The 20,614-nt window shown below is 40.4% G+C and overlaps 2 protein-coding genes across 3 annotated transcripts in view; one reads left to right on the forward strand and one right to left on the reverse strand.

Moving 5' to 3' along the window:
* The window catches only part of fkbp16 (FKBP prolyl isomerase 16), a 77,377-nt gene that overhangs the window by 20,437 nt on the left and 36,326 nt on the right, over nt 1-20,614 (reverse strand). Inside the window, exons 2-4 of one of the 2 annotated variants that reach the window (XM_084734850.1) lie at nt 15,682-16,250; nt 15,248-15,417; nt 13,943-14,031 (exon numbers count right to left, since the gene is read on the reverse strand). In XM_084734850.1, coding sequence (XP_084590976.1) covers nt 13,943-14,031; nt 15,248-15,417; nt 15,682-16,156 — 734 coding nt within the window. In that variant the 5' untranslated portion in view covers nt 16,157-16,250. Of the gene's footprint in view, nt 1-13,942; nt 14,032-15,247; nt 15,418-15,681; nt 16,781-20,614 lie in introns of those variants that run through there. The other variant, XM_084734849.1, reaches the window with a different exon arrangement.
* LOC146316733 (RNA polymerase II elongation factor ELL) overlaps nt 19,382-20,614 on the forward strand; it is a 29,690-nt gene continuing 28,457 nt past the window's right edge. The window contains exon 1 of the mRNA XM_084734848.1: nt 19,382-19,540. Coding sequence (XP_084590974.1) covers nt 19,403-19,540 — 138 coding nt within the window. The 5' untranslated portion in view covers nt 19,382-19,402. The remainder of the gene's footprint in view (nt 19,541-20,614) is intronic.

Below are 20,614 nucleotides of genomic sequence, written 5' to 3' on the forward strand. Positions count from 1 at the left end.
AAACGGGCAGAAATTATCACGCTCGCCGACTGATGATTAAATGAGATGTAACTTTAAAGCAGCAGTTGTTACGCATGTGCACCTGTACAGCTACACCTGGCCTCCGCATCTTTAATGCCGGACATATCTGAAGAGTAATTTACAAGCACGTACATTATGTGTGCATGTTGACTTTCCCTGAAGTTGCGTGCATCAAACAAAAACATCATCATTATCATTCACTGTCGCTCTCCTGTCATATCGCTGTCCAGGAGAAATATGACTGTCTCAGTGAGTGCGTCTGTTATCTAACCAATAAAGATCCGGCGTCCTTTCAGCAGCAGCAAGCGCCACCTCCATGTGCAGCCTGTGAATCAATAGCAGTACACTGAACCCCTGACTTATTAGTCAGGTTGTCACGAAGGAGCAGCCTGTGTCTGCCAGCTGAGTAAAGCAAATGTAGCGGAGCCATTAGCACGCTCCTTCAGTCTCTCTCTGATGGCTGTGCAGAGCTATGAGACCTGGAGCATCAATCACGAGTAAGAGAGCCACGTTTTCTTAGGGAGGAAGGGCTTGACTTTACTTGACCAGAGCCAGTGGCAATGGCAGAGGTCACTCTCATCACAGAGAGCTTAGAAAGCAAACAAAGCCAACCTGTTTAAGAGGAATTTCAGGCTGTGATGAGCAGTCAGGGGAGACAAGGCAGCTAGTGCAAGTTTGTCATGGAGCATGTATCATGTCATGTGACAATGGCTACCAAGTTTTTTAAAGACCAGCAGTATCTATTAAAAGCACATATTGACACTAATGTGATATTATCTATAGTTTTAAAAACTTTTTTTTTCCCACAGTTTGACTGACCAGAGTTAGACTGCCGCAGCTACTTTTTTCAGTGTGGTTACCCTAATGGTGGCGGTCAGCATTTTACTTAAAACAGTTTTCAGCACAGTCTCACGAAGAAAAAGGTGTCGTGGGAACAAGCAGCTGCAGAATCTGGCCCAGCAGAAGGGACAAAAGTTGTTACAAATTTTTAAAACAGATCTGTCTGATGTCTACTCTCAGATTGGGGCGCATGACATCAGATTTTTGCTGATATCCAATATGCTGATATTTTCCAACTCATTCTTGGCCAACTGTCAATACTGATATATGTACATATTTTTCCACCTAATTCCTGAGAACATGGAATTAGCATATCATATTACCCACTCTTATCGTGATAGCCCACTAGCAAAAGCAGACATAATATACAATGTTTTTCCAAATAAATTAAAACGTTTTTCAAAATAAATACATTTTGCTTTTCAGTGCTTTTCAAAATGTACACATTTACTGGGCAAGAAAACTACTGCTGACAGATTTTATTTTTCTTTGTTCTTCACTAATTTGTCATAATTATGGAGCTTAAGATGGACAATTCAACATGTAGTGCTGAAGGAACGTGATCTGGCTTCCCCTCGCATGACCAACGCTGAGCAAATAGCAACTTTGATGTCTGTTTCAGGCACTTATAAAAAAAACCCTCCACTCCACAAACATACTCACGTCATGTGTGCATAATTAAAGCATAATCATATCAGCAGAAATGTCAGCATTTTGAGCAGGTGTGTGATATTTCATTTTAAAGCCTTTACATGCCAATACTGTTGACCTGCCGATAATATTACGCATCCCTACTCTCGGATTTTGAAATCTTCAGCAATAATCACATTGACATGGCCCTGAGCAGTGCATATCAGCGTGCAAAAAGCACACACATAATAATACCCCCCCAGCAGTTCTTGTCACAGTATCTATACTTTCTATAATGTCTATAATGTGTGAACATATTGTAAGCTAGTGTCTTCCTGTTCAGTTTGATAGTGCATTAGTTTTACTTTGCAAGCAGTCATAGGTATATTTGTTGACTTATAGCCCAACTGATGTAGACTACATTTTGTATAGCCATGTGTAATATGAATTGGAGAAAGTGCATTCATTGAATGTAGACGTATGCCAGAGTGATAGTTCACTGCCTACTCAGTCAAATATTTCCCAGCATGATATTGATTGTTTTTGTGCTTATAATATTGACAATGTGATTTTGGTATCTTGCACAGATAAGACAGTGTTTTTCTATACACAAGCTCATATGTATTGTCCTTCAACATCTGGAATGACAATATGAAAGATTACTGCGGTGCAACTAATCCCATCAGTACTATAAAACAACTGAGACTGTTTCATTCATAACGAGATCTACTTAGTTAATCCCTAAAGCTTAATCACTGCACATCTGATTTTGATTTTGCACACGAGGATGTCAGTGCAAGTCTGCCAGTCATTAACTTTGAGAGGAATATTTTCAAAGTCTTTCGAGTGTGTGTGTGTGTATGTGTGTGTGCATGCGTGTGTGTGTGCCTGTGATAAACTGCTGCAGACGACTGATGACGGAGCACTGACGTCTCAGCAAGATGAGTCACACTCCACGTCCCCACTGACGGTACCTCTTCATCCCCCCAACACACACACACCACAGCAACACACACACACACACACACGCTCACGCACACTAGTGCCACTTGTCACTCCGCTACAGATGGGCTCACAGGCAGCGCCCGCCACCTCACATCCCTCCACAGCTGCAGCACCACACTGCTCTGCAGACACATTAGCTTATTTGCTCAGATACACTTACGTCTACACTTCTGCCACAGCACATGGCAAACGTTAACCTGTCGATACATACCTTTTACACACTGTACAAGTGTGTATGTGTGCGCACAGCATGTCACTGTCAGTAAGTAACAGCTTGCCCCTCCACTATCCCATCTGCTTCCATTCTACTGTTGTTACAAATGAGCAACATGTATGAAGTGGGCTCATGAGTTGCCCGGCAACTCTGTGTCTGTTATCACCAGACTGTCTGTCTAAGCTCACGTTATGGGAAAGCTGCATGCATCTGGAGGTTGAAATGTGTATTGAAAATTGCAAAATCATAATAAGAAGTGACTTCTGTGAGCCACAAATGATGGATGGGACTGGGTGGTCCTGGAAGTCAAAGAATCCCAGAAACAGCTTCTGTGTTTAAGGGAGATTGAAAGCAGCTATGAACACAAAACCAGGGGTACATAACACAAGAGAGCGAAAGCCCATCTATGCTGGAAACAAACTAGTTCATACAAAGTGATGCAGGCTAAAATGTTGATAGCTGTTCTGAAAGACTGCACATCAAAGGCAGTATGAAAAGCCTGCTGTTACACAGAAGGGTCAGACGCAATAATGGTTCAAATTGGTAGAACGGTGCACCTAAGGACAATCTTTGCACTGATATACATATGAGAAGTCATGAAGGTAGTTCAGTACAAATAAACAAGACTAAAAGTCCACAGATGTGATAGCGGCTCTGTGAGGCTGTACTTAGCCACAGTGGTGCTTTGAGCTGCACGCTAACATCAGCATGCTAACACAACACATGCAAGATGCAATGCTAACATACGATTCAAGGGATCAAAGTTACTAAAAGCCATCCTAAGGAGGGACACTAAATATATGTGGATAGGAGGAGTTTGCATTTCCATTACAACAGGGCCACCCACTTGAAGGTGTGTCTTATATGAAGATGAGCTTGAGGAGGCTGTAAAGCGGTGGATAAACCGGTCATATACATCTCTGGGATAAACATACTGTTTGCTTAGATTCTTCACAATTCAAGCCCCGTGTTGTTTCGTTATTTAGACCCTCTGAGCTGTTGAAATATGTCAGTCTGGACCAAATTGTGGAGGGAGAATCTTGCCACTGGCATGGTTTTCAAATAATCTAATTATTTGTTTTCATGGAGTGTGTTTATATTTTAATGTAGACATCATATATCCAACTTTGGATAAACACCTGATATAACTGCACTTCAAAAAATTCGAACTACCTCTTTAACAAGAGCACATTAGGCTACTTTTAAGACCAGTTCTATGCAGCCATCTATTTTTTGTCATGCTCCACTAATCTCTCTCACCCGCTCTGGCTGTGTGCATTGTGCACAGCAGGCTCGGATGATTTAAAAAGAGTGCTTGGCATGGGTAGGAAAGGTGCTGGTGGGGCTGAAGTGCCATCTCACGTGTGTTTCTCCCGTGTGTCCCTCTTGCATGCCACGCTCTGGAAAACAGACTCTGTCGCAACATCGTGGTTATACAACACAGCACAGCTACTGGCACAGTGGACGAGAGGGTGATGTCAGTGAAGCATGACAGTCAGTGTTCCAGCACAGACGGCATGTTGTGACACCAACGTGTGAGAGTTACATATCAGGGGTGAGGGTAGGACAGCAGGTACTGATGTCAACCTTTCCGATATGATCTGCTTGAGTTAAAAATAAATATTGTTTTTATAGTGTAAAATATATTAAGAGGAAATCTCGTCTATATTTTTTGTGCGTCAACAATTATTTCAACAGCAGCTGAGATGATGAGAGTTAAGAAATGGTCATCTCAAAGGGAAGACATAGTGGACATTAGACATGAGATTGATTCTTGGTGCATTTCAACCACTGGTGGAATATTAAACCAATAATGAAACAATATGTCATTTTGCTTAAGTAAAGTTTTGACTGCAAGACTGGAGTATTTTACGTTGTGGTGCTGATAGTTTTTCATATAAGTATTTACACTGTGGAACTTTTTAACACTAGCAGGACTTCAGAGTAATGTTTTTACAAGTGGTCCTCATTTGTTTGGGCCACATCTGCACCCAAGTGTTCATGAGACATGACACACACTCCTGCAACTAGTTTCATGCTGATCAACAAATGATGAGGCGCAAATAAATGAAGCAATCTGCCAACAAAGGCTGTGAAGAAAAAGTATGCAAGCTAGTACCTGATTACTTCCTTTACCACTGATTTCAACAATATAGTTTGCAATAGTGGGTTCTTGAACATCCTGTTGTGTATGCTCTATCTCTTGTTAAAAAAAAAAGCATATATAGTTCTGCATGTACAGATGTATGCATTTTTTAATATTTTTTATACCTGATCTATGCATAAAATACTGTCAAATAAAAAAATCAGGCATGATGAAACAAAATTTATTTTATAGTTAGTCAATGGGAAGCGGTTTGTTTTATGTTGACTAATGTCCTGTTTGCTGTCATCATATTGTGGGTCTTATTTCTCTTTTGTAATTACACAACATCCCTCGGGTGAAAACCTACCAACCTTCACAAAGCGAACAACAGTGCAACAGAGTTATCAGGGACAAGGACTGCAGTGCACAGGGAGTTTGGTGCAAAACTAAAGCGGGGCAACATTAAGAGGGCTCCAACCAGCATGGCGGTCACGCAATACAAAACCAACTTTACTCAACTGAGTGTTATTTGCTCTAAAAATAGGCTATCTACCTAAAATTAAATAAAAGGACATTTCAGTCGAGGAGATTTACTGTCCCGTTAAATACCCCCTGACCACTGAAAGCAGAAGTAGATATAACTGAGGGCAGAGCTATATTACTACCAAGGCTGTGTCGATGAGAAAGATAAGCCTGCTAGCAGTAGGGGAAAAAGGTAAACATTCAGGGAGATTAGATGAGGGACATGCACAGTTCAAACACTGGTCTGAATGGCAAAATACTGCTGCGATGCCAGAACCACCCACCACCTAGTTTTCAGAGGTAAAACAAATAATCTGTCCTGTTCACATTAAATTCATACATTTCTTTTTAGCTTCAGGTCAACACACGAAGCTTCAAACTAATGTAGCAGTGGCTGTGGCAAACAGAGGAGCGCATGCTGATTGAGAGCTTAGCCTGATCTTATCTGGAGCGTGCTACAGCTGTCGGTGCTTTCTGGCCTGCTCCTGAAGCGTGAGGCCTGGGTGTGGTTTCTCGTCAGCCTGCTGTGTATGCGCCGGGAAAGAGAAGCACGGAGCCAAAAAAGTTACAGTCAAACTTGTTTAGGTCACATGACCATGAAGCCAAGAGTTCAGCTGTAGCTGGAATCCTTCATTAATGACAAACAGGAAAACAAAGTATGCTCTTCACAGTAGTGTCAGTTACTCCACACAGCTGCATGTTTGTACAAGTAACTCTGCAGTGACATGAAATATCAGCGTGGAGAAGTCTGAATGGCAACGCTGTCTTTAAAGGGGTGTGCATAAGACTGTCATTACACTGTCTTAACCATGTCATGACACATCATGAACATCTGAATGAATGTTCATGAGTATTGTCATTAAGTGTTATTTGATCAGTTATGTAATTTTTAATACAAAGTTGTCATCTCACTTCTAATCTCTGTTCAGAAACACACATGCAGTATCAACTGGCACTTTTTCCATAGCATCGTCAGCGTCCAGCTGAGTCTGGCCAGACTGGAGGAACCAGGCCAGACTGGAACCAAAAACAGCCTTCGAGACCAACAGTGGCCAGTTTGACCACAGGGAATAAAGTATCGCAGTGGTTTTCTTGCCGGGTTTGGCTCCTGGCACCCTGGGGCTGAGTCAGTTAATTAGACACACTAGCTCCACACCTAACCCAGCTAACTAGCTAACACCAGCTTCAGATAACAGCAGACAGCAGTTTGCCTAATTTAGTGGCGAGTAAAGTAGCCAACTGCTATTTGTACATCACCAAACTCTGTAAGGTCCTGTACTCTGTCATGAAATTGGCCTGACAGGTTCAAATGGACCACTTTACTTGAGGTCAAGGAAAATGATTCATGATGACCAGTGTGAAAACTAATTACATCTGACAGTTTAAGGTAATGTTAAAACGTAAAGCTTAACATTTTCTTGAAGTCTAATACTGTCAATTTGTCATGGCAAAGACATAGACAGGTTATGTTGGCTTAGTTAATGTCAAGGTGTCATAACAAAGACCTATAAAACAATAACAGCTTTGTATTAAAAGTGACATAATTGGCCATTGGACATTTAATGGCAGTCTTATGCACACCCCTTTAAATAAAGTGTTACAGACCGGTTTAGATTCTTCATTGTGTTTTCCAACAGCAGGGTGTCTCAAAGGTCGCATTATTCATTTGGCCCAGGTGGTTGTGCAGAGTGAGTCATACTACCTTCAGCACAGAGAGGAACTCCACCTCAGAGGCTTTATGAGTGGACAGCATGCTTACGTATCTGGAGAAAGGGGAGGAGGGTTCGTGAGCATAAAAGTGACAGACTCCAGTCCAGCTCTGTGGTGAGTGAGTCACTGTACCTGTCTACTGGCAAGTGTCTGATGAAATGAAAAGCAGAACTGCCAGTTCTTGCTTGCATCATGTTACAACTCCACACCAAAAGAGGAACAGCATACACACAATAATCACAAATGGAGCCAACAATTTTAATTAATGCTAGCATACCCATGCAAAGCAGTTTTTTCCCCTCTATCCTTCACATTTGTTCTACACAGAGACCAAATGTGTCATAGGCCACTGACATTACTCACATCTTTCAAAAGGGGGCTACGCCTACAAGAATCCTCACTCATCGTCAGACTTGATCCCATTGATCATAATTCTGGCTTGGCAGTTTCTCATGTTGTCACTTTGCTCTGTAAATCTCTCGGCGTACGTGCCTTTCTGCCCTGAGAAATGTCACTGTTACCTTTTTCAGCTGCATTCCCCGCTGGTTATGGGTGTGCCTCACTGAGAGGCTGACACACACGCCAACTTCTTCGAGAGTGTCAACAAAGATTCCCCTTGAGCACATTCCCAAGAAGGCTTTTAACTGGTCAATGCATGTAACGTATTAGATCCCAGTAGATATTTCTTGCTGCATGTCAAATATAAAGATTGCACACAGACTACTATTACAACATAAATATGTTTAACCATTTGTTTGTGGTATAGACTGGATGTTCCACAGCTCAAAACTGTGATCTAATCCAAGTAATTCTGACCAGATGAAATTCAATATGGATGAAAACAATCTGATGTAATGGTTACATGAAAAACAAGTTAGTGTGCAGACATGATAGTTGCATAGTCAGTCCACCTCTTTGGTCCAGACCAAAATATCTCAACAACTATTGGAAAGGTTGGCATGAAAATTCATGGTGCCCGGAGGAAAATGTCTAATTACATTGCTGCTCCTCTGACTATGACCCCCATGCCATTGTGAGGTTGATATTTGTGGTTTTAAGTCAAATATACCAACAACTATCAAACTATTGTGATGACATTTGGTTCACGCATTCATGACCCCTGAAAGATGATTTGTAATAACTTAAACATCTGACTTCTCCTCCAGCACTAACCAAATACCTACAAAACTAATGACATTCACATTAACCTCAGCTATACTTTGTGTTTTGTGCTAAGTAGCAAATTCTAGCATGCTAACACACTAAACTAAGATTGTTAACTTCATAAAGAAAACACTCACTCGTACATCAATTCAGCACAATGAAGAAATTACCTGGAATGCTTTCTCAGTTCGACATCATTTAAAACGTAATGTAGCCTGCAGGGAGGGTGCAGGTTTCAGAGAAAATAATACATTCAGGTGGGTGACAGCTGAAAATTTCCACACTCTGTACTTTTGGTTCAAGCAGAACTTGAACTAGCCACCCTCTGGTCACCAAACAAAGTCCTTATGGAGCTATTGCGGCCTCCAAAAAAAAAAAAAAAAAAAAAAAAAATCAGTATGTGCAGATTCAGATGCACTCAGAGTCTATCTGTGCATGATGATTATTTAATGTGAGAAAATAAATGTCTGTCTCAGTCTTTATAGTTGGCTGGACCGGTGAGTAATGATGGAAATCAATCCATTGTCAATCTATTCCTAACCAAATCACAAAACCAAGCACCCACCTTGATGTTTTTAAAGCAACAGTATTCTATTTATACTGTCTACTACTTGCACACCATAACAGCCTGAGTCTGGCAGTCTGACACAACAAAAAACCCACAAACATGCAAGATAAACTGCACAGCCTACGAACAGATGATGAGTATAATGCAATAACCATTAATCATCAAGGTAAGAGTTAAAGTAGCCTCTTTTCCCACGAACTAAAGCTTCACTCAACTTGCTCCGCCCTGCCACTGTACTGCCAGATCAGTAAGCTTGGTGCTATCAAAGCTCCAACAACCACCAGTCCCTCCTCCCACCGGGTGAAAAAGAGGGAGATTCCTCTCTCTCCTCCCACAATAGGACTTGTTTGTTTTTCACCCCCTCCGCAATGGATGATGCCGATGATAGCCATCTGGTGTGTCTCCACAGTGTCTCTACTGTTCCATTAAATGGTATTTGTTTAGTATGTGATTATCTACTATACTTACATCTTGTGGTTCTCAGTGTCTGCAGGTAATTTGTTTATTGTATTATTCCATGTGGGATACACCAGGGTTCAATTCTGGGTCCCTTACTCTTTTTGTACAGATACTTCCACTTGGAAAAAAAAATGTGACAATATAAAATCAGTATTTCTTGCTCAACAGGTACATACATACATTTTAGGTCACATGCTGCAACATGGTGATATTTCAGAAGTCTCCAAATGTTCTCAGACAAATAAATTCAGATGTTTAATCTAATGTTTTCCAACTTGTTTTCAATATACATAGACATGTGGGCCAGTGTGCAACATTTACAGGGATTTATTGGAAAATTATGGCAGAAATTGGATATAATATTTATAAGTATGTATTCATTTGTATATAATCCTGAAAATAAGGATTGTTGGGTTTGCATTATCTTTCATTACTTCACTGCTAGATGGCCTTAATTCCTACACACTGGACCTTTAACTGTTGCAGAACATTTAATACTTTTAGAACTTTTAACATCCCAGACTGGTCTTTCCTGTCTGCTGTTAGTACAGATAAGTGCCGCTCAGCAGCAACCTAAAGGTAAACAAAGAGGCCATACACCTGATCTTTGCCTCCTTACGTTAGCCGGTATTGAATCAAATTTAAAATATTTGTTAAGCATTGTTAGAGCGAGCTGATACTCTAATGATTAATGCGCATACCACATAAATGCAACATTGCTGGTGTGATTTTAGCCGGGACCTTACTTGTATGTCATACTCCTCTTTCGCCCCACATTTCCTATCTATCGCTTCACAGTCTACTGTGAATAAAATATGAAAAAATCCACACAATTTTACACCTGCTTTATGTTTACAGAACTGTTCTACCAACCCCACTGCACAGACAGATCCTTTAAATCCCCCAAACAAGATATGTCAATCATCTGACAGTCCAGTCCTAAAACTTCTTTTCATTACATATATACAATAGTGACTGATTCTGTTTTTTATTCTGCTTTTCTTTTAATGTCTTTTCTATGTTTGTGCAGATTTAGATTTAGCAAGAAGTGATTTGTAGTTGATTCACACTGAATGTAGCCCCTTCTTTTTCAAACAAATGAACAAAAGCTGTTTCCTGCTGCTGATTCTTTGTCCTGAGTGCTTCTTTGCATAAAGCATTTTTGTACAAAATAAACTTGACCTGCAGTACTAATCATTAATAGAACACAATCCCTTCATGACACATTAGGGCAACAATAGAATGATTAACTGGCTGACAATGTTCATCTGGTCTTGGACTAAACTATTCATTTAGCTATGACACATCCCAGTGGTCTAATTATCTGCACTTCAACATGTGCCACTGAGGTAGTAAGTACGGTAACACCTTTGCTGGCAGCACTGGGGTTTAAGCTTCTGTTTGTTGACAGAAGGCCAACGTAATCTTGCAACACACCATTTCACACTGAAAACATCTTAAAATGTGTTGTGTAGACTTTCACATATGGACAGAAATGTGTGCATGCACTGTATGCTGTAAAGTATTGAAGACTCATTTAACTATGGTTTCTTGTTTGGCGAGTATAGCTTTATTCAAGTGAAAATAAAACAGCTGCCAGTGACGCATCATGTTGTTGACTTTGGGGTCGTGCAGGGCTGATGAGGCAGACTCCCTGTGGCCCCTGGAGGGTTTGTGAGTGTTAAAGTTGCGCCTGTCCAGCGATCAACAGATGTTAGCTTCCACTGCTTGTGATAATGACCTGCTGACTGAGGGGAGGCAGTCTGTGTCTCTGACTAAGTAATGCGTCTCAGTGGGGAATAGTTTTGACGCATGCTGCTGTTCCATGAAAAAGGCCAGTGTGATGGAGTCTTTAGCCACATCTCCACTTAGAAAGGCTCAGGCCTTTCATGACACAGGGAAAACGTCAGTGTTTCTTACAGAGGATTTAGTCCCGACCTGCTTGTCTGTTGCAATCAATCAGGTAAATGCTCCAGACATTTCCAGGGGTTTCATTATCCTCTTATTCACCTTTTTCAGCTCTGATCACATCAGGCGCTGCAGCAAGCCCATCACCCACACACTGAGCTACAGACCACTCTGCTGTGTTGAATCATACTGTCTGACCAGCTTCGCACACTGTTCTGATAAATAACTGTGAAGTGCTCTTAGCAGCACTGTTTGCAACAGGCGACTGACAGAGTTCAATCAATTCATCTGCCAGAAAACAGAGAGGCTAATGAGATTTTCTCTCATTGTCTTGCCGTCATTTTACAACACAGACACGCTGAGCCTGTCAGATCTACTCTGAAACATGATGTCTGTCGCAGCTTGTGATCCTTATTTTGGTTGGTTTCTTTATTCAAATCATTTACTCATTAAATACTCTTGCAATAGACCTCAACATGCAAGTGCAGGGAAATTCATTTATTCGCTTTCTTTAGAAGAATTGGATGAAAAGATCAGCACTTCTCATATCACTATGGTATATAAGAAGCTACGGCCAGCAGCTGGTTAGCTTATCTTAGCACAGAGACTGGAAACAGGGGGAAACAGCTGGCCCAGCTCTGTCCAGGGCTCTACCTATTGGCAAGCTCAACAACAATTGAGGTCTCTAACATTAAAACAGTGACAAAAGACAATATTTAAAGTTGTGAAGTGGTGTAGGATTATGGTAGTTGTTTTCTTCAATTTTAAATAGCCAACAGCCATAACTGATGAGAATCTATCAGGCAGAAATCATGTTCAAAGACAAGGTAATATTAAACTTTTATTCACAGTCACGTGCGTCGACTTCCTTCCTCACTCTCTCACATATCCCATGATTTCCCAGAAATTTCAGAAAACGTGCAGAAGTGCAGATAAAATGAACAGAGTACGAGCAGAAGGCTCTGTCTGCGTATCTAACATTTAGCTGATATGAGCCTTTTGATGTCCTGATAAGGGTTCCATGTTTCCAGTCTTTGTTCTAAGCTAAGCTAACTGCCTGCTGGTGATGCTTCATATTTACAGATATAGGAGTTTTATTGATCTTCTCATCTAACTCTCGGCAAGAAAGCAAACAAACTATCTGTATTCCCCAAAAAGTCTAACTGTTTCTTCCAGGATTTAGAGCCTGAGGATTTTTCCATCATTTGATGTTTTCAATCTGTTTACCTTGTAGTTTAGTTGAGTTTGTAACATGCTGTTTCATTGTGTATGTTCTTGATTTTTTCACTCACCACGCCAAATCAGTAACAAAAGTATTTAACCTCGGTGACTGGAGAAAATCACATTCAGAGCAAGGAGCAACCTCAGTAACTGAATCATGTTTAAAGAGCTGGCATGGAGCTCTGATTGTCTACCTTATGGTACGGCTAAATTTGACTCTGCAGCACATAACCCTAATCAGCTGCATCAAAACAATCATTAACTAACCTCCCGCCGCCGCCTCCCCCCTTTTCCTTGGCCTCCTTCTCCACACACGACAGAGGGTGAGACTCTAGACAACACCTCAGAGACTCCTTACTCTCACCTCACACGCCCTGTGTCACATCGTCCCCTTCGCAGACCTCCATAAAACAAACAGGACCTCACACACAGGAGAGGCTGAAACAGTATAGTACACACACTGACACAAAAACATGCTTTCACAACACAATGTTCAGTACATTAGATCATTATGTTGTCAACAACGCTCCGCTGTAGTGTTTCTCTGTCAGCCTGTGAAACTGGAATCAAATCATGAATATTGCTCTGTATCCTGCACCTTTTTAAGGCTTTTACTGCCACACGATAATTCTGGGCGCATGTTTGTTTTAATGCATCACTCCTCTGTTCACCTACCCTGTTAATTGCACAATATGCACTGCATGTAGCACAGCACGTATTCTCAATAATGCAGCTAAGCTCTTTATTTTAGGGTTTTACAGAGCTTTTATATTAAAAACATTTTGTATTTCTGTTGACAGTAGCTTATTGGAGAACTATTGTCGACACAGCACACATAGCTCTAGGTTGAATGTTTGAAACGATCTTATAATGTTTAATTTACTCTAATGGGTGTGGATTTGAATAAACACTGGCAGGTTGTTGATATTATCGCTTTCAGAATTAAATTAATAGTCATAATTTTGCTTAATATACAGTATATTACTCTGCATGAAAAGCCTTACAGCAGCGAGAACTACAGAAAGTAATTTGCTACATAATCAACAAGCAAACAAATTAAATCCAATTTAAACTTATTTGAGATTATGTTTTTCCCTCTGGTGCCACCTCAAAAGGCTTTTCTTTCAAATATTTTCACTGATATGTTATTATACACAGTTTCATCAAATCACTGTGGCACATAATGTCTCCTTCTCGCAAGTTCAGGTTCTCCAAAGCAAACATTAAAACTATAAACACTGGGTTCTCATCAGCGACACACCAATCTCGTCTGTGTTTACCCTGGCTCTTTAGCAGTGTAAAGGCTATAAACTATTGGCCGTAATATGAGTGGTGTCCTCCCATAGGTTGGGAGGTTACAGACACACCATTGATAGGCTGCCCCTGAATGGTGTTAGGAGGAAGCCATCTGCTCCTGTTTATGGTTCATTAACCCCGCTACCCCTGGATAATCAGTCTGCCCCAAAGCAACAGGTACAACAGGCCTGGGCCTCATGTTGAGATGATTCTTAAAAATAATTATAACTTGTCTTCTTCTACATGGTCCTTAATTTTGTAGTTTACCAGTAAACAATAATAAGTGGAAAGTCCTTACCTTCCCAGGAGTCCATAAGCATACTGTGAATCAGCCAGCAGTAACGTGATCTCGCCCTTCTGCATGGATATGACACACTCCTCCAGGGCCTACAGGTGTCAAACAACAGTGTGGTATTTACTGACTGAGGTTTTTACATCATTTCACAGATGCTTTTAAGCATAACTTTGTGTTGTGTATGCCAGCGTTCTTGATTGACTAAAACATCTGATGATAAAGTTAAAGTATGCTGACGCATCTGTTTTAGCCATGCTGCCTCTCGGTATGGGGATTTTGGTCAGTTGCCTCACATTGGAAGATATCAGTAACTTGATGGATTGCCATAAAATTTGGTGCACATATTTGTGGTTCCTGTAGGATTAATCACAGTGACCTGTTGATCCCACTATGAGGTTAACATTTTTGATTTTCAGTGAAATGTCTCAAAAACTGTTGGATGGATTGTCATGAAACCTGATATCCTAATTCCTGTTCCAAAACTTTGGTTATAGACCACAAAACTAATGGTGTACCAATCTGCCTCGTCTGCGCTTTATGATTTGCGCTAATTGCCAAATGTTAGCATGCTAACACACTAAACTATGATGGCAACAGTGAACATTATACCTGCGTAACATCAACATATTAATGCTGTCACTGTACACCAACATTAGCATTAAACTGCTAACATAGCTGCATTTCCACCAAGCGGGTTAGAACTGTTTTTTTTTCAAGTTCACATTGGCAAAAGTTGTGGATGGTATCAAGAGAACTACTCCATCCTGTCACATTTTTTCATTATCCCTCTGCTGAGGTTTCAAGTGAACTGAAAGGTGAAATGCTGCACATCGCTGATTAGTCAGAGAGAATCAGAGCAACCACAAACAAAATTTCCCAAACTCTTTTTTCTTACTGCTTGCAGCTTTTTTCTCTGACAAAGCTTGTCACCTTGCTTTCATAAACAACCACGTACTGAGAAAACAGACCACGAAACATGTGCAGCAAGCGTTTGGTTGAGTGAGTGAAAGAGAGAGCGAGTGGCAGAAAAGTGACAGTGATTGCGAGTGGAGCAGAGTTAAAAATTAAAGGGGCACGTTGACAAGCTGGCAGTAAATGTACAGTACAGGTTACAGTGTGTCAGTTAATAAACACTGCAGCCTCTCAAGATCAGGAAAAGTCTTTTCTGTTGTCTCCCAACTATTAAAAAGTGTAGCTTTAGTCTTGATTACCAATTTGCACATTCTGTTGGTCACATATGAAGTGTGAGGAACCATAAGTGCTAATAGATTGGAGAAAACAACCCTATCTGAGAAAACTGAAGGGTACCTGGTTTACATCTCCCTCTCCAATAACAAAGACAAGCTTGCAGTCCTTCTCCACCACAGTGCGGTCCTCCAGGACACACTGCATCTTCACCATAACCTCCTGGCCCCAGGTGGGGTGCAGGGCGTGCTGAACACTGGACTCCAGCACTTTCTTCCTCAACAGCCGGTCCTCTGCGTGAGGAAAGAAGAGAATGTCGTGCGAGACGAAGAAGCAGGGTTAATCTGGACATTGTTGGTAAACGTGCTCAGACACAGCCGCAAACACAGCTTGACCTCAGTCATGTATTGACTACTTTTCTTTTTCGTGGTCTTGGTTTAAATACAAGGGAATAATGGGATGAATGGAAAGCTTAAAGTTACATAAATGAAAAGCACAAGTTAGTGATGGAAGTGATACAAGAAGACCTACCAATACCAAACCTGATGTGTCCTCACCTGTTATGTCCTGCCAGTCTTCTGCCATGAACAGCTCCTCAAAGGTGGAAGATGTCCACTCTTTTGCAGCATATTCTGGAAAGAGACTCTCCGCTGAGCTGTCCCTCTCCTGCACATCATCCTCCACTGATGGGTCTTGGAATCGCACCATCTTCCAGCTGTTTGTTTTTCTCAGTTTCCTCTGTTCCCTGCATTCTGTGCTTCCACTTTCTCGCTCAGGATCAGAGGGGCTTTTTATCTCAATGCTTTCACCCTCTCCTGCACAGCTCCCCGTTTCAGCCTGCTCTTTCCCAAACAGCTCCTCGTCTTCCTCTGCAGACCCACGGAGCAGCTCGCTGTGACTGTCCCTGTCAGCTATCTCAGAAATAGCCTCTCTTACCTCAGGCTCTGTAGGCTCCACTGCTGAGTCTTTGTGCTCTTCACAACATGACTCTGCCTCCATTTCACTCCAGAGAGCAATGGACACCATCTGCATTAGTCTGCAAAAGAGATGATCTTCCTTGCCCAGCCAATCTTCCACTCAGGTGCAGGTGGGTAATCCTGTTGTGCACCAACTTCTGCAGCCTACACTGTCAAAAGAAAAAGAGTATCTCCATAGCGTAACACTTACAAAAACACATGTTGTGTGTCATCAAATCCACTTCAGAGCGCATCACTAAATCCTGGCTTCATCTACAGTTGCGTAGTTTCTGCTGTCCTGTTGCACTTTGACCTCGTCTCTCCCCTGCTTGTGTCCCTCTATGTAGTCCAGTGATGTTACAGCAACAAAAAAATGATCAATGTAAAGAAACTGCGCAGCCCAATGAAGCACTCGCAGCCAGCAGGCTTGTGCAGTGGTAATCTGCAGGATTAGAAGAGAAAAACCTAATCTGCCAGAACGTCTGTAAGCTTCTTAATGACTTCACCGTCGTGCCCCATAACGCAGTTTCCATGAACACAATCTACCAATAAGATCTCAGCAGATACGGGCTCTAACGTAATTTGCTTTGAGTTACGTTAGGAGATTTTTGTTTTCACTTTTTAAGAAGTGCCACAACACTTACGGATGAGCAGGAACAACCTGCGGGCTGTAAACTGACACCAGATTACCTGTTGAATGCACTGTTTTTTAGGTGTAAAACTACACATTTCACATCATGTGTATAATTTGTTTGGGTATATTCAAAATTATTCTTCGGTGTTTTAAATTACAGCTAAATGCTAATATGTAACATGAGTCTGTTCTTTCCATGGGTGCATATTTTAATTCTGCACCCCAGTCGATCTGTAAACTCAGCAGACTACAACAGATTCATGGTATGTTGGAACTGAGCTGTACAGGCTTGAGGACCTTACATTGTTATACTTCTGCACTTTTTGAAATCTTTTAAATCTATAATATTTCTGTTTGTTTTTTTAAAATCTTCAATTCTTTCTTTAATAAATATTCTTTATTTTTGTTCTGTATGTTTATGTTCATGTAAAGCACTGTAAAACCTGCCTTGACTTAAGTGGCAATTTTAAGAAAAGTGAGGTTTATACTTGTTCTCATAATAAACCACTGTGTCATACATTCATCTAGAAGTTGAAGCCAGATATGTTAACTATAACATCCACTAGTTCACAGAGGGTGATATATATGCTTTAGTAGACATTATGAATCTGTCATTCTCAGCAAATGAATGGCACAGAAAATGTTATCTGGTTTCTACATTGATGCACCACCACTAACTTATAGAATAACAAAATATCAGACATTATATTAAGTATGTGTTATGTTCTGTCAATTGCCTTTGAATTATATTCATGATCTCTGCAGAAAACACTGTGGAGGAAACATTAGCCTGCAGAAGCAGAGCTGGACTAATGTAATACTAATAATAGATTAGACAGGAAACACATTGTAAATAAACACTGCTTTGCTTACTGTGAGACCGCTCTTTAATCCACAACCAAAGTATGTTGTCCATCAGGGATTAATTTAATCTCCATTTCATATCTGTTTTTCAAATTCTCTAGCACACAGAGAAATGATACACATACAGCAAATAAAGGTGTAATTTGTGTGTAGTTTGTTCTTTGATAAATGCTGTGCTTTAATAGGATTTTGAGATGCTTTTACTTTACTTGGGTAATTTCATTTTACTTTTTTTGACTTCTATTTCCCCACATTTCTGATTACATGAAAAATTATAAATAGTTTTTTTTTTTACACCACTGTTTATTAGACAGCTACATTTACATTTGAGATTAAAACCTATGATAATCCTATAAAATGTGACAGGTTATCATTAAAACTATGCAACAGTATACATAGGCTGAGTACTTTATATTAGCTCAACCTCAACCAGCCTCAACATTAAAACGCTGCTTCTGCATTAATGTGTCAGTAAAATGCAATAATATAACTTAAACAGCAATTAGTCAACAGAAACTTAATTAACCCCTGTTTTGATAATTGATTTACCATTTTAGTCATATTTCAGGCAAAACTGTCAAACATTCTCTGGTTGCAGCTTCTCAAATGTAAAGAGTTGCTTCTTTTATTTGTGTTATTTAATAGTAAACGAAATATATTTTGGTTTTGGACTGCTGGTTGGGCAAAACAAGTAATTTTAATGTGGCAATTTTGTGATGAGCATTTTACAGACAAAAACGAATAATCTATTAATTGAGAAAATGAATCAGTGATACAAATAATTACTGGTTGCAACCCAAATAATAACATTTCATTCTGAAAGCGGGCAGACTACATACTAAGTACTTTTACCTTTGATACTTGAAGTTCATTTTGCTGATAATACCTCTGTACTTTTCCTTAAGTAAAATTCTGAGTACAATTTAATCTAGCATTTTCTACAGAAACAAGTTGTTGTTAGGCCAGAAAAACAAAAATGGATCACATTATGAGAAAAGCTTATTGTTATAACAAAATGTTTTTCACATTACATATTTTCACAGTATTACAACATACAAACTTACAACAACTTTATAACATCATGATATAAAGTTCTTATAACATGAAACATTTTATGTTATAACAATAAGTTATTACATAACAAGATAGTTGAACAGTTTCTTGTTATAATGTAATAACTTTACATATTGTAATAACATAAAATATCTTGTTATAACGCATAACACTTCACATTATGATGTAGTAACTTTATAACATCATGTTAAAACATTGTTAAAATATGAAACATTTTATTTTATTACAATAAGTTGTCCTGTTAGAAGATGATAATAAAGCTGAATGTAATATAATATATAGACTTCCCCCACAGACTCTTTGTAACAAAAAAAAGTTTTTTCATGCATTTTGATTTGGTTGCAGTTTTGGTTGCAAGATTTCTCTGCACTGCACAAATAAATAGGAATGTCATTTGCACTCATGCATTTGTCTGCAGGTGTATTTATAACCTCCTCTGTGTGTGTGCTGCAAAAACACACCGAGTGCATTAACCGAAATCTTGGTTAAACCCCGAGCAAAAATAGATCTAAGACGAAATAAATAACTGGAGACTTTGAGTGCACAAGTGACCACAAGAGTGAGAGTGAGTGACCTGGAAAGCGAAAGTAAAATAGTTCTTTTACTTCGTACTTCCTGTGTGCGCGTGTGTGTGTGTGTGCGTGCTGTGCGTGTCTGTGTGCGTGTGTGTCTGTGTGTACGCCCCGCCCACACCCTCTCTCCTCCGTGACGTTTCAGGCAGAATGTCGCCAATGGTCTTCAGTTGTAGAAATGGCAGCGCTGAGACAGGAGCATCGGTATGGGCTCTCCTGTGGCAAAATCAACAAAAACACCCCGAATCAAACTCTGTACCACGTCAAACTCACTGACACTGCCATCCGGACCCTCGAAGCCTACCAGAACCTCAAGGTAAGTCACATTACTGGCTTGGACTTTGGAGCTTATGTGTCTTTTTACTGCTATATTTTCATTTTAATCGCCTCCCAACTCCGGGAACTGTAAAATCCCTATGGGAAACGCAGCTTGTTCTTCCTTTTTGGCTGGCAGCAACAAAAAGTAAAGTTGAAATAGTTCAGGAAGCTGAAATCTCATCGACAAAAATGTTGTCTGCGCTGGTTTATTCTGGCTGGAATACAGCAGAAAGCAAGCAAAGCTTGATTTATTGTGATCATAACAGACAATAATAAAAGACTTTGATGAATGAAGGGATTTCATTAAATTCTCCGGAGTGAAATGTGTGTTGAGTAGAAAAAGGAAGATGTTCTGGTTATTTAAAATTGTGCGTGTCCGCTTGTTTACCAGCGTAATCTCCCGAAAAAACCAAGAGGTATTAAAGTTCCCTTATGACAGAGGTTTGCAGATCTGAAAGCCTGCTTTTCTGTAGATACATTACATCTGAAATACATTATTTAGATTATGGGCGAACACAGATGACTGTCAGTAATTTAATGTTAAAAAAAAAAAAGCTGTTTTTTTTTGTGCTCGTTTCGCTCTCGGGAATAAATTAATGAACAAGCTATCAAGCAAATTATTCGACTCCTCTGAATCGGGAGACTGTTTTATTGCTTTATGGTCCATTAGATTAGACCGAGATAATTTAGTCTATCCAAATGGTCTTTCCCAGAGCAACGCTTGATAAGACAGTTAGTCCCACAGTCAGTTCAGAGGCTCATTTGGGTTGAATTTTTCCTCCCCCCTCCGGTCCTGGATGTGGGAAGCGTTGCTTCAGCTGTACTATAGTCCACACTGGGCTCGGTAAAGTTGTTGCTGGGCTCTTGTGTATTATTGTTTTTTTGCCTTTTACACGCCTGGAAGCCCGCCCAGCTCCGGAGCTCATTGGTTTGAGAAGCAGAGTGAACTCCAGAGCTCGCACAGCCTGACAGCTTCCTCCAGGCCAAGGCAGCCAGGCAGGCAGGCAGGCAGGCAGGCAGGCAGGCAGGCAGGCAGGCAGGCAGGCAGGCAGGAGAGGTTACTGCTAAAGTT

This window comes from Lutjanus erythropterus, chromosome 13, assembly GCF_056507025.1.
Source record: "Lutjanus erythropterus isolate fLutEry1 chromosome 13, fLutEry1.hap2, whole genome shotgun sequence".
Lineage (NCBI taxonomy): Eukaryota > Metazoa > Chordata > Actinopteri > Lutjaniformes > Lutjanidae > Lutjanus > Lutjanus erythropterus.